General features: G+C 57.3%; 1 protein-coding gene across 2 annotated transcripts in view; it reads left to right on the top strand.

Annotated features, from left to right (window-relative positions):
• ATP6V0D1 (ATPase H+ transporting V0 subunit d1) overlaps positions 1–19481 on the top strand; it is a 43480-nt gene that overhangs the window by 16587 nt on the left and 7412 nt on the right. The window contains exons 1-2 of one of the 2 annotated variants that reach the window (XM_049864110.1): positions 3509–3735; positions 11882–12053. In XM_049864110.1, the coding sequence (XP_049720067.1) occupies positions 3672–3735; positions 11882–12053 (236 nt within the window). In that variant the 5' untranslated portion in view covers positions 3509–3671. Of the gene's footprint in view, positions 1–3508; positions 3736–11881; positions 12054–19481 lie in introns of those variants that run through there. The other variant, XM_049864109.1, reaches the window with a different exon arrangement.

Below are 19481 nucleotides of genomic sequence, written 5' to 3'. Positions count from 1 at the left end.
TGATGCAAGACAGGGAACAGTCGTCATGACTAGACTTGGGCCCACCTTGTCTCTGCTTTGGCTTTCCTGGGCTTGTGTCCACCTCAGGCCTGTTCCCTGGGCTTTATGACACATTCCTGTATGACTGCGGGTGCCTGGAGCCCCATTACCCCAGGGACTGATGGCTGGAGAGATGCAGACTGGGAGTCTGAGGCAGCGATTAAATTGGATGGAGCTCCCTCTTCCCACCAGAGCTGGGCTCCCAACTGTCAACTTTACCAACCTCTCTTTGGCCACAAGGGGGCGAACCAGGACCACTTGGCTGCCAGAGAACCTGGGGAAGGGGAAGTGGCTGAACGAGTGTGTCTGCCAAATGCTGCCTCTCCTCTGCTCTGCTGTGCAGCACCTGCCTGTAGCCACTGTCTCTTGGGGCTCTGTCCTGGGCCCTACTACCCCACCCAAGTCCCTGTTGGCATTCTCAGATTAAGGTCTCCTGTCTGTCTGTGTCTCCCCTACCTCCCAGTGCCCTAACTTTGCAGGTTAGAAAGGGAAAGCCTAGGGGCCATTTCCTGATAACCTCTGCCCTGGTGCCCAATGTAGGCCACGCCGGCTTTGAGCACCAAGCTGTCCTCATTTACTTCCACTTGGCAGCTGTGAGTCAGAGCTCAGCTGTCACACAGTGTGCTAGTTGTGAACCCAGGCATCTTGGAGTCAAAGCCTGAAGCTGTCCGGGGGTCAGGGCCACACTTCCCAGGCACCTGGAAGCACCACCCATTCCCACGTGGCTCTACTCTTGTCCTGCCACCCTGGTCCCTCTGGGAGAGGGAGAATGATCCCCAGGGTAGACTCCTTCTAACTTCCTTGAGTGGTTTGGGGAAAACATGTACGAGTGTGTGCCGGGTGACACTAGGAAAGGCCCAAATCAGATACCCCAAATTCCATGTAAGCACTGTAGGTGCACATGGTCCTGATGGGAATGGGGTTGTTATCAGGTGGTTGATCACTCTCCTCCTCCACGCTGCGCCCCAACTTGGGGGGCCTTCCCATTGGCCTCCCTGGCCTCTGACTCACCCAACACCTACCACTTGGCAGTTTTTTGTTTTTTGTTTTTTTTAACCTATCCTGTACTGGAATTTTGGCCTTCCTGCTCTTTTAGAGGTAGGAAAACCAATACCCTAAAGGGCCACTTGTAGACTAGGCTGCTGTTATGTAGCCTGGATAGGACTGCTGACAGCCAGTCTGGAGCCTGCTCTGCTGTCTGCCTCCGGTACCCTGCAGCTCCTCCGAAGGACTATGGAGTCAAGCTCCAGGGGCTGGGCTAGGGCTGCCCCCCATGTACATGTGGGTGGTCCCAAGGATGGGCAGGCCAACTTGTGGCAGGAGAACAGGGTGTATGGAGGAGAAGCCCTGGCTGGGTGCTGGGCACTGCTTTCTATCTAACATTGGCCTGGCCTCTGGCACTTGCCCAGACCTTGTCCCTCTTGGACACTCAGCCCGTGGTTTTCAGGCCTTGACCTCAGCTGAGGCTTTGTGTTTGGTTGGCAGATGGGGCTTTCCCTCCAAGGAGTCATCTGTGGTGTCCTCACTGCTGCAGCTCAGCCTTCTCCCCCACCCCCCACCCCTGCTCTGATACCTGCTTGGAGGCTCCATAGCCCCAGGCCCTCCCCTGCACCTGCCATTAGTTCTGCTATGCTTCTCTGGACTTCCATGGGTATCCAGGCCTCTGAGCTGGGGTTGCAGGGAGTCCATGCACTCTGGGTTTGATCAGAGAGAATAGTGTCTGAGTTGGTTAGGCTCCTGAGAGAAACCGATCAACCTTCTTATTGTACATGGGAAATCAGGTCCCAGGTGGGACCAAGGGTTTGCTTAATGGCCTCCTGATGCCATCTTGATATTGCCAGTCAAATCATTCTACATTCATTGATTATTTCCTTCATTTGTTCATGCAAGAATGCCCAAATTATCCCTCTGTATGCCTAGCCCCCAACCCAGGAAGGCATGGCCAGGTGAAAGAGGCCCGGCTTCTGGGGCCCTCACTGTTCCCCCAGGCCTTCTACATGGCATCTAGCTTGGAGCTTAAAAGGGTTAGGAGTGGGGTATATGGCGAGCTGCGGCCCATGATCCAGCACACAGGGCTCTAAGGCTACAGGTCATGGTTGCAGCTCACCATATCCCCACCTGAGCCCTTTAGCTTCAAGCTAGATACCATGTGGCAGACCTGAGGGAACAGAAGGTCCTGGAGTGTTAATGCTTCAGGCCTGGCCCAGGCTCCATACTAACCCTCCCCATGACTTCTATCATTTGGGCCTAGCTTCTGCTGTGAACGGATCTCTGGTGGCACAGTGGTTAAGTGCTCAGCTGCTAACTGAAAGGTCAGTGGTTTGAACCCACCAGCCACTGCATAGGAGAAAGATGTGGCAGTCTGTTGGGGAAATTCTACTGTCTTATAGGGTTGCTATGAGTTGGAATCAACTTGGTAGAAATGGTTTTGGTTTTTGTGTTCTTCTGTGAGGCTCCAGGAGAGGGTGACAATCTCCCTTTGAGGGGTCAGCCCTGGTCCATGGCACCGATTGTGCTCAGTCTGGCTTGTTACCCCTTCCCCAGCATATGTTCCACCAGGCCTCTTGAGTGGGGGAGAGGTGGGGCCGAAAGGTGGGGCCCTGGAGGGGGGTGCTATTCAAGACCAACCAGGATGGTTATTACTCCTGCCTGGCCCAAGCCTCATGGTTCTACAGGACATGAGTGTGGGATGGATCAACTCTGCTCCTGGCTGCTCTGTCCCGTTTCCGTGAGCTGCAGAGAATGGGGCTTCATGCTAAGGGCTACATGGCCTTGCAATCCCAAAGAGGCCTGATCCCATGAGCCCGTCTACAGGGTCTAAGTCTAAGCAGAATGAGTATTTCCATAGATTTGGCTCTACTTCCCTCCTTTGGTCTGATTCTAGGCACTATAGAGCTGGTGGAACGCTCCAGCCTGGCCTGGCTTAGTCTCACTGAGAACAACAGCTTTTGGGGAGAGCTAGAGCTGCCTTCTACCTCCACCCAAGCCAGCCCCAGCTTTCCTTAGTGTCCTTCCTCCAGAGGTTTATACTTGTAGACCAGGAGCCCAGGATCAAAGGTGGACAGAATCGCTCAGGAAGTACGGGCCTGTGGACCCAGGAGCCAGACATGGACATGGGCCAACTTCCGACCACAGTTCACTGCCACAGCTGGCCTTCCCTGGGTTGCCTGGCACCTTGCCAGACCAGACCTCTTTACCTCTCTCTCGCTCACACTCAGGTAAACATACCCCAACTGTGCTCCTTCCTGCAGGGTCTACAGCTGTGGTGGCAAGCCTAGAGAAGAAAGAGCCTACTCAAGGTCAAAGTGCAGGGCAGCAGGATAGAAGGTGTGGCCCCTGCTGCCCAGGGTGAGGCTCGGTTGCCTGATTCTCAGGTGGGGCTGTGGCTAAGGAACACAGGGAAACTGCCCTCCAAGCCCCATCTCTCCTGGGACATGCCAGCCCAATGGAGCCTTAGGGCCTGGGTGGGGATGACCTGCTGAGGGGCTGCCCGGGCGGATCTCTGCTCAGTCAGAGGAGAGCTTCTTGGAACTTGCCCTGGGTGCAGCAGTAACCAGTTCTGCCCCTCCCTTTGGCACACAGACCGTCGCCTGCCTGGCACCCTCCTGACTGTCGGATGGGTCGACTTCCTCATGGGATGTGAGAGATGCTTTTATTCTCCTAGCCGCAGGGACGAGGTGTTCCTGAGAGCACGGGGTAATTAAATATGGCTCTGCTGCCACCTGCCACCTGTCTCAGAGTGGGGAGAGGGGTGGTGAACCCGGGGCAGACATTCTGCTGCCTCCTGGACATGGGGAGTGACCCTCCCATTTGATCCCTGTGTCCGATGTTGATGTTGGGTGGTGCCACTGACCTCTGGGGCCAGTTGGGCCACCTCTGTTGTAAAAACGGCATGGGGGAGGTGTCTGTTCTCCTCTAACTTCACAAGGGGGAAGGAGAATCAAGATCAACAGCCGAAGGTTGATCCCTATAAAGCAGAGGGCAACTTTGCCTCCTCTCTCCGCCATCTTTACCAATCCTGACACCAGCCATCCCTCCCATGGCACTCTCTACTCCTCTCCTGGGTTCGATAATTCATTACCACACAGAACTCACAGACCATACTCACGATTATGGTGTTTATTAGGGAAGCAACAGGTTACAATTCAGGCTCAAGAACGCTCAAGGATACAGTTCTTCCGTCAGGACAGTGTCTTCCCAGCCATACTCACGGGCATGTGTCTCCCTGGCCCTAGGCCTCTGCCCAAGGGCAGCTTTCTCTGTGGGCGGGGAAGCCCTTTGCATCATCTTTTGCTGCCGGGTCTCTGCTCCCAGTCTCTCCTTCCTTGGTGGTGGTGGGCTCTTCTCTCTTCTGCCTCTGAGGTGGCTCATTTCAAACCCAGCAGGATGGCAAAACTTACCAATCCCTTTGGTGGGCCACAGTTTCCTTATCTGCACAGTCCTGCGCAGTCACCTGAGTGGGAGTTACAAGAGAGGTCACACAAAAGCAATACATTACCCTGGATCTGTGGATCAGCCTCATCCCCCTTTTGAGAATGCCTCACCTCACTGAAAGGCCTCCAGCATGGAACAAAATGCTGGTCCAGGGGCCGAGGACGGAGAACTTGCTGTCCCTTCCCCGCAGGAGCTCTGCCTTGCGCCAGCTGAAACCCAGAAACTTGCATGTGGCCGTGCCAGCAATAGACTCCAGGTTCTTCCCGAGACTGCTGGCCCGCCAGCCCTGGGGCTTCCCATCGAACAAGAGCTGCCCTTGGCTACATCTCCTTGTGCCCACCCCCAAGCTGCCCTGCAGCTCAGGGCAGTGGGCGTGGTGGGTGGTGGTTTTATCCACGCTGTACAAGAGCCCTGGCAGTCTCTCCAGCAGGGAGGTGGACATATGAGAGTCCAGGAGAAGGGTCAGGACAGAGCAGGGGCAAGGGGGCCATTCTGTGGAGGACTAGGTAGGGCATCTTGAGCAACAGCTTGGAGTCAAGAGCAGAGACACCTGACGGAGCTGAGGGTGCTAGTTGGGCAGCTGTGGGTGATTCTCTGGCAGGAGAGTTGGCTTGTGGTATACTGTGCTCACTCTCTCTGTATGCCACTGTCTCTGTTCAAGTCCCATGACAGGCACCCTGGGAGGCTGGCATTGCTGGGCCTCTCGCCAGGAGACAGACAGGAGCCCGGTTCCAGAGAGGTTTCACAAGCTGTTCAGGGCCAATCTGTGGACCAGAATTCGACCCAGGTCCCCATGGCCCCAAAGCCCAGGTTCTCTCCACTTCCCTGCTCAGCTGCCTGAGGAGTGATGTCCCGAAACCAGTGATCTGGCAACATGAGTCTGCAGAAAGGGCCTGGCTGTGGCATGGACCAGCTGGGAGGTGATGGGCGGGCTGGCACTGGCCATGGGCCAAGGGACACAGATACCTCATTTGGGGGGAGGTGCTGAGGCTCTGGATGGAGAATGGCAGGTGATACGTTGGGGAAGGGAGAAGAGCTGGCATCTGGTAGGAAGAGTTAGAACTCGGGGTTTTCATTTAGTTGGTGTTGCAGGGAGCCTGTGACAGGTCTTGGCAGAGGCCCGGGAGCTAATGAGGATATTCAGTCTGTGCTGCAGGCCCCAGGTAAACCCAGGGTTAATGCTGTTCGTGCTGTGACTCCCACACAGGAGTTCCAGATGTGGCGCTCTGACCCTACAGAGCTAGCCAGCCTGTGTGCACATCTGCTTTGGAGTTGATATGAAAGTCTCACCCCCGGAGCCTAGGAAGAAGGCTCAGGCACAGCACATTCATCAAGGAGAGGGCTCCAGCTCCTGTCAGGCCACCAGCCTGGCCATCTGGCCATCTGTCTCAGTTTTCCCGCACTGAACCGCTGCAAGTCATGACACTGGAGAGCCTCTGGGGCCGATGAGCACTAGGGGATGAAGCCCAGGCCCAGCCCCTTCAAAGAAGAAGCCTCACCTGGGCCCAAGGGAGTGATAGAACAGGCACTGAGGCCTGCCACCCTTGCTGGAGGTGGCAGGATGGGCACACTATGCTCTAGGGAGCATGTTCTCACATCTGGTTTCACTCTATGGGCCGTAATTCCTGAAAACCCCTGAGCTCCCCAGGAGAGCGTCGATTAGTGACCTCTGGAAAAGCAGAAGTGAAATCTGGGAACACACTGTCCTCTCACACTGTGCCGTGGCCAGCTGGCCAGCAGAGCCCCTCTGTGGGCCATGAGGCCATGGGTGAGTTTACAGCAGGGGGCCGCCCCACCTACCATGCTGTGCCAGACACTGCCTCTATGCCTGCTGCGGCAGTGTGAGACCACCCGCTGGCATGGGTTAGGACCCTCTCTTGCTGCTCCCCAGGGTCCTCAGGGAGAGGTTGCAGAAACTGGGGGCTGGGGGCATTGGAGAAGCCATGTGCGCCTGCCCCTGGGAGCCCTGGGGGGACTGAAAGTTCACACCTTTGGGACTGTCATGATCTGGAAAGGTTTCAGGAAGGAGAGAACAGAACTACCCAGCTGCCACCTCTCAAAGTCTGGCTGGGGCTGGCGGTCAAGCCCATGCTTTGTCTCTCAGGGAGCACTGGTCAATCTGGGCGTTTGCCATGCCCCACTACTAGCCTGACTGGGGCGATTACCAGGGTGCCAACTGGGGCCAGGGCCCTGCTGCTGAGGGGTTCTGGCCCAGGAGACCTGGGATATAAGGGGTAGGCAGGGGACGGGGGTAAGGTGGACACTATGGGGCCAGCTTGAGTCTGGTATAGCCTGATGAGCCCTGGGAGGAATAGTCAGGCCAAGTGAATATGGGGTTGCAGCCTGGCTCAGCCACCTTCAGAGAGCCCAGCTGGACCCTGCTGGAAGTGGGGTGGTGGACTTTGATGTCCACAGGTGGACAGTGCTGCCCTGTGGAGGAGGGAGGCCAGGACTCGCATTTTGTAGGCTGGGTGTGTGTCCTTCCAACCTAGCCCCTCCATCTGAGCCTGAGGAAGCAGCTCCGTTTTCTGCACTTCAAGGCTCCTCTCTAGAATGATCCATAGACTCCCTGGAGCACTTGCTTGGGGCGGAAATGGCAGGAGAGTTGCTCTCACCGAAGAATCGTGCCCATAGACCAGAGAGGCGAGGGCCAAGGCCAGGGCTGACTCTACAGGGCTTCACAGGCTGTGGGGAGGAGGCAGAGCTCTAGCTCTGGGGCTACAGGAACCACTAGGTGAAGATTACAAAGGCACGTTGGAGTTAGAGGACTTCACTCTGGTGACAGTGGAACAAAGGGCCAAAAGGTGGGGTTGGAGGCCAGCGAAAGGACACCATGGCAGTGAGGAGGCCTGGCGGTATCAGGAGATGGAGTTGCAGAGAGAGTCACCAAAACTTTGGGGATGTAGTTTCTGGCCTAGTGGTTCTTGCTGACACTGGAAAGGAGAGAAAGTATGGAAAGGTCCTGGGTGGGGTAGTGGTGCTGGGGTGCAAGCCCCAAGGAGACACTGAGAAACTGGTGGTCAAGCCCACACCTGACCAGGGAGGGAGGGCCCTGCCCAGCCCTGCCGCAGTCCTCTTCCTCTGAGAACGGGTTAGGTCAGACGGCCGAGAGAACTTTCTCATAGCAGCATCTTGAACACAAGAAATTCGCCTCTGAGGAAGTCTCTGTTGTAAGAGAGCCTAAGCTGGCCAGACGTTCCTGGTGCCGGGCCATGGATGGGAGGGTTTGGGGTAGACAGCTGGGCTTGTGGGCAGAGCAGAACAGTCCCCTGAGCCTATGCTAACCAGAGTACTGCGTCTGCCTCAGCCCGGGCACGTCTGGGGCTCTCAGGCTGTCGCCGAGGCTGTCAGGCTGCCTAGCCGAGGGCACAGAGCAGAACTGGCCTCTGCCTTCCCAGAGCCCCTGCCGTCCTTGGCTGCCCCCAGGGGGCTGGGCCAAGGCTGGGTGGCCAGGTCTCCCACAAAGCTCTCAACAAGATCCAGGCCTCTCTTCCTCGCTCAGACCCCGCCTCCAGTCACATCTCTCCTCCACATCCCTCAGAGAGCAGGAAGCTGGGGGCGGGGGAGGGAGAGTCCTGCAGGCCCTGTCCCAGCCTGAGGACTGTCTAGAGGGTTTAGAGCTGAGGACGACAGGGCTGCCAGCCACTGGGCCTGGGTTCCAGGTTTCTCCAGCAAGGTCAGGGCCGGTTCAGAAGCCTTGTGTGGTCCCCTCGTAGGCAAGCTGAAGGATCAGCTAGCCTGCCTCCCTCTAAATCGCCTCCTTGGCTGGCAGGCTGTCCCCTCTCCCTGGGTCACAGGGAGACATGGGGCTTGGCCAGGGAAAGTGGTCTGGAACGGTCCTTTGACATCATCCCTGGGGCCTTTTAAAAATGAGTTTTCTGGTAAGGAAGACTCCTCAGGCCTTGGGTAGGATTCTCAGTAGAGTCTCCCAAGCTTGCTCCTATCCAACAAATGCCAGCAGAAACCACCCAGCCACTGGCGTTCCAGCAGCACTCAGAGCCGTGGCTGCCCAGATGCAGAGTCAGCAGAACATAGCAGCCATGGCCTGGAGGGTTTGCTGTAAGGCCCGTGCTGAGCCCCAGGGGGTGAGAGGTACAGAGGTGCCCACCTCAGCTCAGCCTCCGATGCACGTGTTCACAATCCCAGATTTTCTAGGAATAGCTGATGCCACAGTTGATGCCAGAGGGGCTTGTCCTGAGTTGTGACTGTCAAGGGCCTCTGTCAGGTGGGCAGTGTCCATGCTGCCCCTGAGGTGGGGAAGGGGGCATGCTCTTGGCCTCTTCTACCTCTCTGCCACTTGCCAACTCTTTTGGGACTAAAGAAAGGTGCTCAGGCCGTCTGGGCTGCTGGGTCTGTATCTGAAAGGCCTTTCGAGGGCCAAGGGCTGAGAAGAATGTGGTCAAGGAGGTGCAGGGTGGGTGGGAAAAGAGGAGACCAGAGTTGGGCACAGACAGAATCCACCAGACCTGATGCACATCCCTGCCCCTCCGTGCGCTGACTGTGGGCCTCAGGATGTTCCCCCTGATTTCCCATTCCCAAGCATTGAAATGGGCTTGGCTGCAAGGGTCCCACACAAGGCCTGAGGCTGAGGAGGCAGCTAGCCCCATGCATTTCCAGTTGGAGTGGGGCTTGGTTTCTCCTCTCCGTTGGGGTGATGATTGACACCTGACCAGTGCTAGGTGTTGGCTGGATAATCATGGGGAGCTGGAAAGGGAAAGGGCACTTGGCGATGGGGAGGTTGTGGAGCCAGCCTTCCCAGGGAGAGCAGCCATATGGAACAGAGGCGGAGGCTGGGCCAGAGGAAGTTTCACTCTGCTGGAGAGCTTGTGAGGAGCTGGAGTGGGAGGTGACAGCATAGGCTCACCCGCTCTGGGAAGCCTCCAGCAGCATGTGCCCGGGGCTCAGAAGGGCAGTGGTGGCAGGTGTGTGGGGATGCCTGGGGGAAGCCTGGCACCTGAATGCTTTGGAGGGGAGGATCTGGAAGGCTAGACTTGTCCTGGAGAGTAGTGGGGCTACTAGCATGAGGCGCCCCACCAAGAGAACTGGATTTTGGCCTGAGGCTCTCCCTCCACACTCGCCTGGCCTGGAGGTATGGCTGTGAGCTGGAGGATGTCTCCATGGTCTGAGAGGGGCTCTGCCTGGCTGCCGTGGCTGGGTGAATGAATGGACAGGTTTTGGCTGGCAGCTGTTGCACCAGATGGTCTGACCCAGAGCACCACATTGCATCCCTGGCTCCCAGCTGCGGTCCACTAGCAGCTTTGCCCAGAGGGGATTTGAGCACCTGCTGGGCTGAGGCCAGCCTTCTTTCGTCCAGAAGTAGCTGGGGCTTAGCCAGGCTGTGGCAGGCGAAGGTGAGAAGGAGTAGGTCCCAGGACTTGGGCAGGGGCTGATTATAAACAGCCTGGGGCGAGGATACAAGACAGTGTGCACACCTCCCAGGCAGAAAGGTATCTGTGGGGAGGAACAAGGGGGGTGGTGGCTGCTCCCTGCCCTATTATTCCATCTTCCTTTTGGGAGTGATGGTAGAGGTGGCGGGTTCCTCCTGCTGGCCTAAGAGGGTGAAGTCCACTCTGTGTGTGCCTAGGAGCCACAGAGGATATGAGTGCTACCTGCCACTTGCCACCCAGAGATGAAGTGGAAGGTGGGGGCTGCTCTAGTGGCTTGCATACCCCTCTTTTCTTCCTCCTACATACTTTCTTCCATCTCTCATTTAGCACACCTACCTCCCCATTCTTCTCTTGATGGAGTCCAGGAGCAGGGACATCGCAGGGGTCCCCGAAACTGGTAGAGAAGTTGTATACCCTACCCTCCCTTCCCTTCTGAGCAGCCCAGGAGAGCATGGCCCTCTGGACTCCAAGAACACATGGGGAGGCCTTGGTGAGGAGGGTTTGCATATGACCACAGGTGTGACCCCTCCTGTCATCCCCTGGGGAGGCTGCCCAGGAGAATGGAGTCCCCGGGCAACAGAAGCCAGCCTTGGCTGTTGGGGCTACACACATACTCACACATGGGTTTCCAGCTGGTCACTGTCCTTGGTACTGCCATCACTACCACAGTATCTGCCGTCTCACAGTCCTGGAGTAAACCTTCCTGCTGTTTTCACCAACCCTCCCCCCATCCTTTCATTCATTCTATAGTTATTTACTAAGCATGAAAACACACCAGAACACACTTTGTTCTAGGCTCTAGAATACCACAGTGACACAAAGCCCCTGCCCACATAACCTGGGCAGGTGGACTAAGTGCTACAAAAAAAAAAAAAAAAAGTTGAAGGGACAGAGCGATGGGGGCTACAGGTGAGGCCTCTGAAGAGGGGACATTGGAGGCGAGACCTGAAGGGAGAGGTGGAGATAGCCGTTGCTTTCCAGGCAAGGGAGCAGGGCAGAGGCCTTGAGGTGCTCAGTCATTAGGGGAACAGCAGGAAGGCTAGTGTGGCTGGGGCAGTGAGTGCCAGGGAGAGGGTGGTAGAGAGGTAAGGTGGTGATGGTGGGGGTGACCACACAGCAGACCTCAAGAGGACTGTGACTCAACTCTGAGTGAAATAGGAGTGTTAGAGGGTTTGAAGCGAGTGAATGACTTGATCTGGCCTGTATACTTTGGCTGCTGTGTAGGAACAGACTTGGGGACTGGGGAGGGGGCAAGGGCAAAAGCTGGGACACTACAAGGCTGCTGCCTTCATCCTTCTGGGTCTCACCTGCCCTGCCTCCGCAGGACCCCTCTGCTATGTCCTCCCTTTTCCCTCCCCGCCGTCCCTAAGATTTCAGGAGAGAACCCTTAGGGTTGGCCTGCCTGCTTCCTGTCACTCTTGGAAGAAGCCCAATTTCCTTCCTTCTTCATCAGCCCCTCACAACTCTCATTTGCTGTCTTGGCCACTTTTCACTCACACCATCCAGTAGGCTGTTTCATTTCTTGTACCCACCCTTTGCTGTGCCCCACCCTGGCATGCCCTTCTCATCCTCTCTGCCCTCTCTTGGTGTCCTCTTCACTCTGGGCTCTGACAGCTTTTGGTGTCTCCAAAAGCAAAGGCCCAGGTCTTCTGTTCTAGGTTCGGGCTGTCCTGGAACCTGGCATGCAGAAGGTCCTCAAAGGCTCTCGGCTGTGGATGGTACCTTGGGGCTATGGCTGGGGTTTCCCAGACCTCCTTGTTGTTCTACTTGTGCTTGGACCCTGGGCCTAGGGCTGGCTTATGGCTCAAGGGTCTGGGGCATCTCCAGGACCTTGGCCTGGCTGCCCTGGTGTAGGCTCTGAGCCAACAACAGGGAGGTAGAGACAGGGGTAGGAGGCCAGAGCTGTAGCCAGACACAACTGCAGGGGAGAGGCTGGGGCCTAGAGTTGCAGTGGGTTTGGGATTTGAGACCCTTGGGGAAGCTTGGAAGGGCCAGCCCTCACCCCCGTTCTTGGGTTTCAGACCTAAAGCTGCATCTTCAGAGTACTGACTACGGCAACTTCCTGGCCAACGAGGCATCTCCGCTCACAGTATCGGTCATTGACGACCGACTCAAGGAGAAGATGGTGGTGGAATTTCGTCACATGAGGAACCACGCCTATGAGCCCCTCGCCAGCTTCCTGGACTTTATTACGTGAGTGTGCCCTGTAGTGCCTTCTCACACTCCTGCAGGAGCCGGACCAGTGTGGGCTCAGGCCAGCTGCCTTTGTGCTTCTGTGCACCAAACACTGCCTTCAGAGTCCTCCCAGCCTGGGTAACCGAGCTGGTCATTCAACAGCCCTGGACCACCTGCCCCCACCTGTAAAATGGGGATACCACACTGAACACTCGTTGGGCCCCCACCCCCATGGCTGGGTCAAGGACCAGGGGATGGGCAGGGCCTGCTGGCCCTGTCTGCCTGAGACCCATTCTCTATCACTCAAACCATGGCCCTGGGTCTCAGGGAGATGGGGTAGGGGGAAACTGAATGCCTGGCTGCCTTTCCCAACTCTGGCATAAGCCCCCACAAGCCTGGATGGGCAAGCCCCAGTGCTTAAGACCCTTGACTACATAGCTTCCCATTGCCTGACCCTTTGGCACAGCTGTGCATCTGCTCAGCTCCTGGAGAAGTGGAGGAGAGGGAAGGACCCTGGGGACCACAGGTGGGGGCGGCTACTTGGACAAGACAGATTCTGTTTGCCATGTGTGCCCGTGGGAACAGGGAGCTAGAGAGGAGCCCTCTGCAGGGGCAGCCCAGGAGCCAGAGCAAGGGCCTGGTGGACAAAGAGATGGCCCCTGACCAGGTGGCTGTCCCACAGAGGTGGTGGCAGAGGGTGAGTGTGTGCTGTGGGGAAGTGTTTCCAGGCACTCTGTGGGTACTGAGTAACTTTGATCATCCCCTGATTACACTGCCCCCATCCTCCTCCTTGGGACCTGGGACATCCACCTCACTTGTCCCTGCAGGGATAGGGTAGATGCCTGCCTGGCCTGATTCCCACCCCCAGCAGAGAATAGCCACTTGCTCAAGATTATGGGAGCTGCAGCCAGAAGGGCTCCATCATCAGGCAGGAGGGGAACACCCAAAGGGCTGAGAGAACCTGCTGAGACTGGGAAGCAGGCCCTTTCCTGGCTACAGGCCTCCTTCCCTGGAGGCCTCACTGCTGGCCTGGCTGGGCCTGTACTCACACTGCTGTCTGTCATGGTCCTACTGGGGCAGAGGGCGAGAGATGGGGATGTATTGTGTGCTGCCACATTTGGGGGCCACTCTTCACACCCCATCAGTCATTTGATCCCTAGCCTGGGCCTATGTGTCCCTGCCCCAAGTCCGGAGCTGAGGCCATACCAGGAAGCAGTGTGTTTATTGCCAGGGCCCAGCCTTCACCTGCAACTTGTTTGCACAAGGCTCCTTCAGCTTCCTGGTGAATATTCTAGCCTTGCCAGCTAGGCCAGCCAGCAGAGGCCAGACCCCATGCCAGTGGTCAAAGGTCACCCACCCCACTGTCCACTTCCCCACTTGCCTGTGCTGCTACCCCCTGGCTGCCTTGGTGCCCTCAGAGGCGCAGACTTAGCCTGCCAGGCTGTGAAACCGGAGAGGGTTCTGAGCGCGGCTGGGACTACACAGCCGCCAGGTCTTTGCTGGAGGTTGGCTGCAAGCACTATCCTGTGGCAGGCGGTCCGAGTCCGCCACTTCCCCCGCCCCGTCCATTCATTGCGATTGTGGCTCCCAGTCTTCCTGGCCACCTCACTCCTGCCCTGACTCAGGAAGAGCTCAGCAGCCACGTGTCAGCCCGTCTGAGCCTGTGGATGCTCCTTCCATGACCTCGTCATCTCCAGTGACCGGCTCCTCCGTTCCTCTACTCTCCATTTCAGCCACCCCCACCGATGGCTACTCAAGGCCATGTCACCACCTGGAACTGCTCCACCCCTGAAATTGCTGAGTCAGGCACCCAGTCTCTACCCACAGCCCTCAAGCCCTCCAGCCCATGCTCAGCCCGTTGCAGGACACGGGTTCCAGACTCAGCAGGATGCCGAACCTTGCTTCCTCCCTGCTGCCCCTTCTATCTTCATTTCCTTTCCTCCCCAGCTGAGGTTCCCTGGTCCATCACTCGAACACTCTTCTGCCAATATCCGCAGCTCTCTTGGCCGCCTGTCTCATGGTCCCGCCCGGCTGGCAGCTCCCCAGCCCTGGAGGAATCCCAGAAGCGTCCAGCTTGGAGCCACCCTCCCCCACTCCACTGCCGAGATTGGGGCCGGGGAAGCTGGCTGTTGGGTGGGTCATTCCTGCTGCCAGACATGCCTGCCCAGCTTGTCACTGCCCAGCCAGCCTCTTGCTCTCCCTAGTCAGCACCCTGCAGCCACCCCCAAGGAGGGGGAGACCACCTCTCCATCTTAACCACCATCCCTCTCCTCCCCCAACCTCCTCACTGGGCAGATGGCCCACCTCCTCCTCCACAGAGACAATAGAAGCCAACAGGCCTCTCAAGACTGCATCTGCACCCCCACCCCGTTCCAGTGGCAGAGGCATCTCCTCTTGGATCCTTCTATCAGTGACCTGGGTCCCCTCACCACCACCCCCAGGACCCTGGGCAGCCACTCGTTTGCACCTTTGTCTGTACAGCCATCTTCTCTTCCAGATTCTTCCCATCAGCATCTAAACAAGTTTCTAAATCTCTCACATCTTTAGAAACCCGTCTGGTGGGGCCCGAACTTTTACATGCACTGTTCTCTCATCATTCCCTCACCCCTCAAGCCTTCAGTCTGCTTCCAGCAGTCCCATCACTCTACCACAAAGCCCTGGCTGAAGTTACCCCTAACCTCCAGGTGGCCAAGGTCTCCAGATGCTTGCTTGGCTACTCTAGTGCCCCAGTGCCCCTCACTCTCCCTCCAGAAGTCTCCCTCTCATGGTGTCTCTCTGGTTTAACCCCTACCTCCCTGGCTGCTTTTCCTCCTCCACCTCCTCAGCCCTGTCCCCAGGGGGCAGAGAGATGCTGAACAGGTCATCCCAGGAGTGAAAAGTGTTGCAGAAAGGGGTGAAGCCTTCCAAAGTGGCCTGTGCCAGGGGAGCTCCCCCAGGTGGGGGACTCATGACTGGCTGCCCTGAGGAGGTGGCTACTTGGTTGAAGGGGGCGTCTAAAGGAAGAATTTGGGGGGAGGGAACCTTAGGTTGAGGGAACCATGTATGTCCTGAGCAGCTGGAGCATGGAGCCCCTGGCTCTGTGTCCCCCACAACAGCTTCTAGGTATGGTGCCCTGTGTGGGAAGGAGGAGGATACACTGGAGATGTCCAGAGGAGCGTAATCAGAGAGGAGAAAGTATGGGCCTCCAGGAACATCAGTAGAGGTCCCACCCTGGGTGTGAAGACTTGAGGAAACAGTGCCATCACTGCCTGCCGACCCAGGTGGCCTGTACTTTACAGCTCCAAGGGCCCAGAGGTCACCTTAGATCCATTCCTCAGAGAGTCTCTTATTTGACTTTGGAGGTGCCCCAGGATGGGTGGAACAGGCTTCCCAGGAGGTGATGGGTACTCGCTCACTGAGGTATACAAGCAGAAGCTGGTCAAGGCCTTCTCTACCCTCCTGTGTGAGAGAGAGTTCCCACTGGTTTTGTAGATCCCAGCCAGCTTTCAGCCAGCACACGTGACCGGTACCTGCTCTGGGACAGGCCCAGTGCCAAAAGGGAGATGCCTAGATGCAGTAGGGTGTCAGTGATGTAGCAGTGCCTAGAGAGGCCTGGGATGGCTACAAGTGGAGCTGCGGTCACAGGTGGCTTCACAGCATTGGAGGACTCTAGGATCAGGTGGGATTAGAGAGGCCACTCAGAGTGGGTGGCTGGAGCGGAGGTAGCTGTCTGGCCCTGAGTAAGAGGCTACCCTGTTATAGAATGTCATCATTGAGATGATCTAGCCCAATTTCACAGTGATAACATGTGATATGTCACCATACCAGGGGCTCCTGACAAGAGGGAATGGAGACCCATCATATCTGAAGAGTCACACCCTGTACAGACCTTTTACTTTCCTCTGTTGGGGTGGGAGGGAAAGCATGGAGACCATCACTGCCAGAGAAGGTTCCTGACGGTGGTAGACAGCAGCTCTGCCTGGCATCCACCAGCACCTATTTGCAAAGCCCACAGTGCTGCGCTGGGCAGCCAGGGTCACGGCTGGTCTGTTGTCATCATCTCTCTGGGCAGGCTATGTTCTGGAGCTCAGCCTGGCCCCCCTCTCTTTAGGGCTTAGGTGGTGAAGGCTCAGGAGACCCACATTGCTGCCAGGCCCGGCCATTAACTTGCTGTGTGACTTGGCATAAAGTCTCTGTTAGGGTTTTTTGGCCTTGGAGGGCATCTTGATCTAGGCCATTCCATGATGGTTTCCCATAGGAGAGTTGTCCCTGGAAGTGAAGCTGGGAGAGTTGCTTGTGGGGTGGGAAGCATGAGCCTGGTTTTGGGGGAATCCCAGGTAGGCAGAGCCGAAAAGGCCTGTGTCCTTGGATGAGTGAGCCACACTGGAGAAAGGTGGTCATCCCCATTGTGCAGCATCTGCTTGTAGCCCAGGTAGGTACCCATTGGCAGTGTCTGGCTTGGGACTCATGCCAGTGTATTTCTCTCGTGGCCTCAGTGCCACCAGCCTGGAGGAGGCAGATGAGAGGAGACTATGTCCCAGGACAGTGGCCTTCAAGTGCATGATGGGCCTGCCAGCCCATTTGCCATATTCCCTAGGACATGTTGCCCCAAACTTGGACCCTGCTGGGTCACAGAGGGGCATCAGGTTTCCCTGGGCCTCCCTCTCCTGGCCCTCCAGCCATTGCTGGCCACAACCACTGTTTCTGGGTCCACAGTAGTGTCCTGCTGTGTTGTCTGGGTCCTAGGCTAGACCCTGCTCCTGTCTCGAGGGAGAGCCAGCATAGACTGTTCTCCTGGACCTGATGGCGGGCACTCTGAGTAGGGGGTGGTCTTGGGTCCCTTGAAGCCCGGAAGGCTCAGGGCAGGTGGGAGGATCCATCCATGCCTCAGGGGAAGGGCAGGATTTTGATGAGGAGAAGGTCAGAGCCACACTTAGTTCTGCCGTGCACCTCTCCTCATTATCCTGATTGCAGAGGGGAAACTGAGACTTGAGAGATAGTATGCTGAGGCTAAGGCTGATGTTTCTCTTCACTTTCCACCCTGGGAAGAGCTCGGCAGCACCCTGATGTGGTTGGGCACGGGTAGTGTCTCTAGTTGCTCCTGGAAGCCCCTACTGGGAGCTGCCAGTGAATGGGCAGGGAGGTCTACCTAGTCGACATGGCCTCTTCAGCAGCACCAGGCCCATGCTGGTGATGAGACTGTGGAACAAAGCCATGATGCTCCAGCAGGTGGCGCCAAAGGGCACAGCAGAGGGTTAGGGCTTAGCTAGGGGCTCTGCAGGCTTCTTGGAGGAAGTGGCTTCCTAAACTCCAGTCTGAGACTTCTGTGGTCCCAAGCTGAGTCTTGAAGGCACAGGGTGAGAGAGAGCCTCTGGGCAGAGGAATACAGGCTGCCCCACCCCCACCCCACAAGGACCTCTTTGGCCTGGCGGGCAGCCGGCCGTCCACTCCCCAGCTGTCTTCTTCTAGAGAGGGACGCTGACCAGCTGGAACTTCATTCTCTCCTATTGAGGCCAAGTGAGGGGAGGAATGGTGGAGTGGTTTTCTGGGGCCAGGGAGGCAGCTGCTGAAGCCAGGCAAGGAGGAGGAGGGCTTCCCTGCCTGCTGAAGGCTTTGACCTTGGGGGAAAGGCAGACAGCTGGGCCAGCATCCTCTCTGCCAGGCCTGCCCTGCCTCCTTTCTCCCAGGAAAGAGGATCCTGGCCCCCACTGGGCAGGAGAGAAAAGTAGGCTGTGCCAGGCAGACCCAGCCTCTGTGGGGGCCGCTGCACAGTGAGACTTGTCTACTCGGGCAAGGAGAGTGCAGGGCTTGGCACCAGAGTGCCCAGGCTGGCCCAGCCTAGGTTAGAAGCAGGCCTTGGAAGGGGCTAGGGTGGGGTGATAGTGAGAGGCCCCTGCTTGGCTCAGCATTTCCCTTGGTGTCCAGCCAGAGCTTCTAGGAGGAGAGGCTGGGGGCAGCCGGCGGGGAGGGGGTTGGTCCGACCACCAGCCTAACGTCTGCTGTCAGGGCTGACAAATGAATCATAGCTGGCCCGTTCCACATCGCTGGAGGGACAGCAGCAAAACCGGGCGACAGCATCTTCCCCCAGGGCCCTCCTTCCAGGCCTGGGCTCGGGGTGCCAAGGTACCTCCCTTGGGCCCTGCCCCCAGCATAAACAGATACCTTGAGTTGTGGGGTACAGGGGGCTTCAGAATGAGAAAACTGGCTTGTGGGGATTCCTCTGAGAAGACAAGACTGGGTGGGGAGTGTGGAGCCAGGGCATGGGGACCCCTGGGCATGGGGCCATAGAGCTCCTCTGCCTTATGGTATGACACAGACCTGGTGCTGGCCCTCTGTGCCATATCTCCTCTGACACTGGGGCTGGTGATGCTAGTGGTTGTAGGGTCATGCAGATAAGAGGGCCTGAGGGGTAAGCCCTGGTGGTGCAGTTGTTAAGCACTCAGCTGCTAACTGAAAGGTGGGTGATTTGAACCCACCAGCACCTCCATAGGAGAAAAGACCTGATGATCTGCTCCTGTAAAGATTAAATACTAGGAAACCATACGGGGCAGTTCCACTCTATCCTACAGGGTCCTTATGAGTCAGAATCGACTCAACAGCACACAACAAGGAAGGAGTGTGCAGTTCTCTCTTTCCCTCAACAAAGGGTGATGGGAACATAAAAGAGCATCCGAATGCTCAAGGGTGGATCTCTAGGGCTGACTCGGAGCACAATGGCCACAATGGGACCGGATGGGGGCAGGAGGCGGGCTGCAGGAAGGTGATGTATAGCATGAATCCTGGGGCCCATGAGATACTGGAGGCCTCAGGGACAGGAGGGAAGAAGATGCAGGCTGGGCCTGAAGGTCCAGTCACAAAGCTTTGGTGGGCTCGCTCTGTGGGCTCAGGGTCAGAAGGCTGGCCATTTGGGCCTCTTGGCTCACAGCTGTAAATGGACCCCGCCTGAGGCCCTCAGTTTGGGAAGGAGAGGCTTGTCCCTTCTCAGTGCACATCCTGCAGCTGACCCAGCTGGATCAGGGGCGAAAAGAGGGCAGCTGCCTGGCCCCAGGCCCAGGAGAGCAGAGGTCATAGCAGGGTGCCGGGCTGGGTGGGAGCTGGGGGAATGTGTAGCAAGCGGGGGCAACGAAGGTCAGTCCAGGACAGGGGCTGTGGTCTTTTTCTTCTGCCACCTTCCTGGAGGGCCCTGTGGGAGCTAGCCCAGTGGCCAGCCCTCTGAGCTGAGGTCTGAAGCTCTGGCCACCACCTCCCTTCTTTTCTTCTCTCAATATTGGGGGCTATCTCCTACCACGGATCTTCCCTGGATACCCTCAGCACTGGGTGCTCAAGAGACTCTTTGAGGGCAAGGACCCAGCTCAGGACCCACCAAAAGCTGGGGCAGGACCTGCACTCAGTGCCACGTTCAGGGCAGCAGCCTCAGCCCCAGCCCTCACTCTTCTATGGAAGCTTCACCCTGGCCTTGAAGAACAT

The sequence above is a fragment of the Elephas maximus genome, chromosome 21, assembly GCF_024166365.1.
Source record: "Elephas maximus indicus isolate mEleMax1 chromosome 21, mEleMax1 primary haplotype, whole genome shotgun sequence".
In the NCBI taxonomy this organism is placed as follows: Eukaryota; Metazoa; Chordata; class Mammalia; order Proboscidea; family Elephantidae; genus Elephas; species Elephas maximus.
This window is presented reverse-complemented; position numbering and strand designations above follow the sequence as displayed.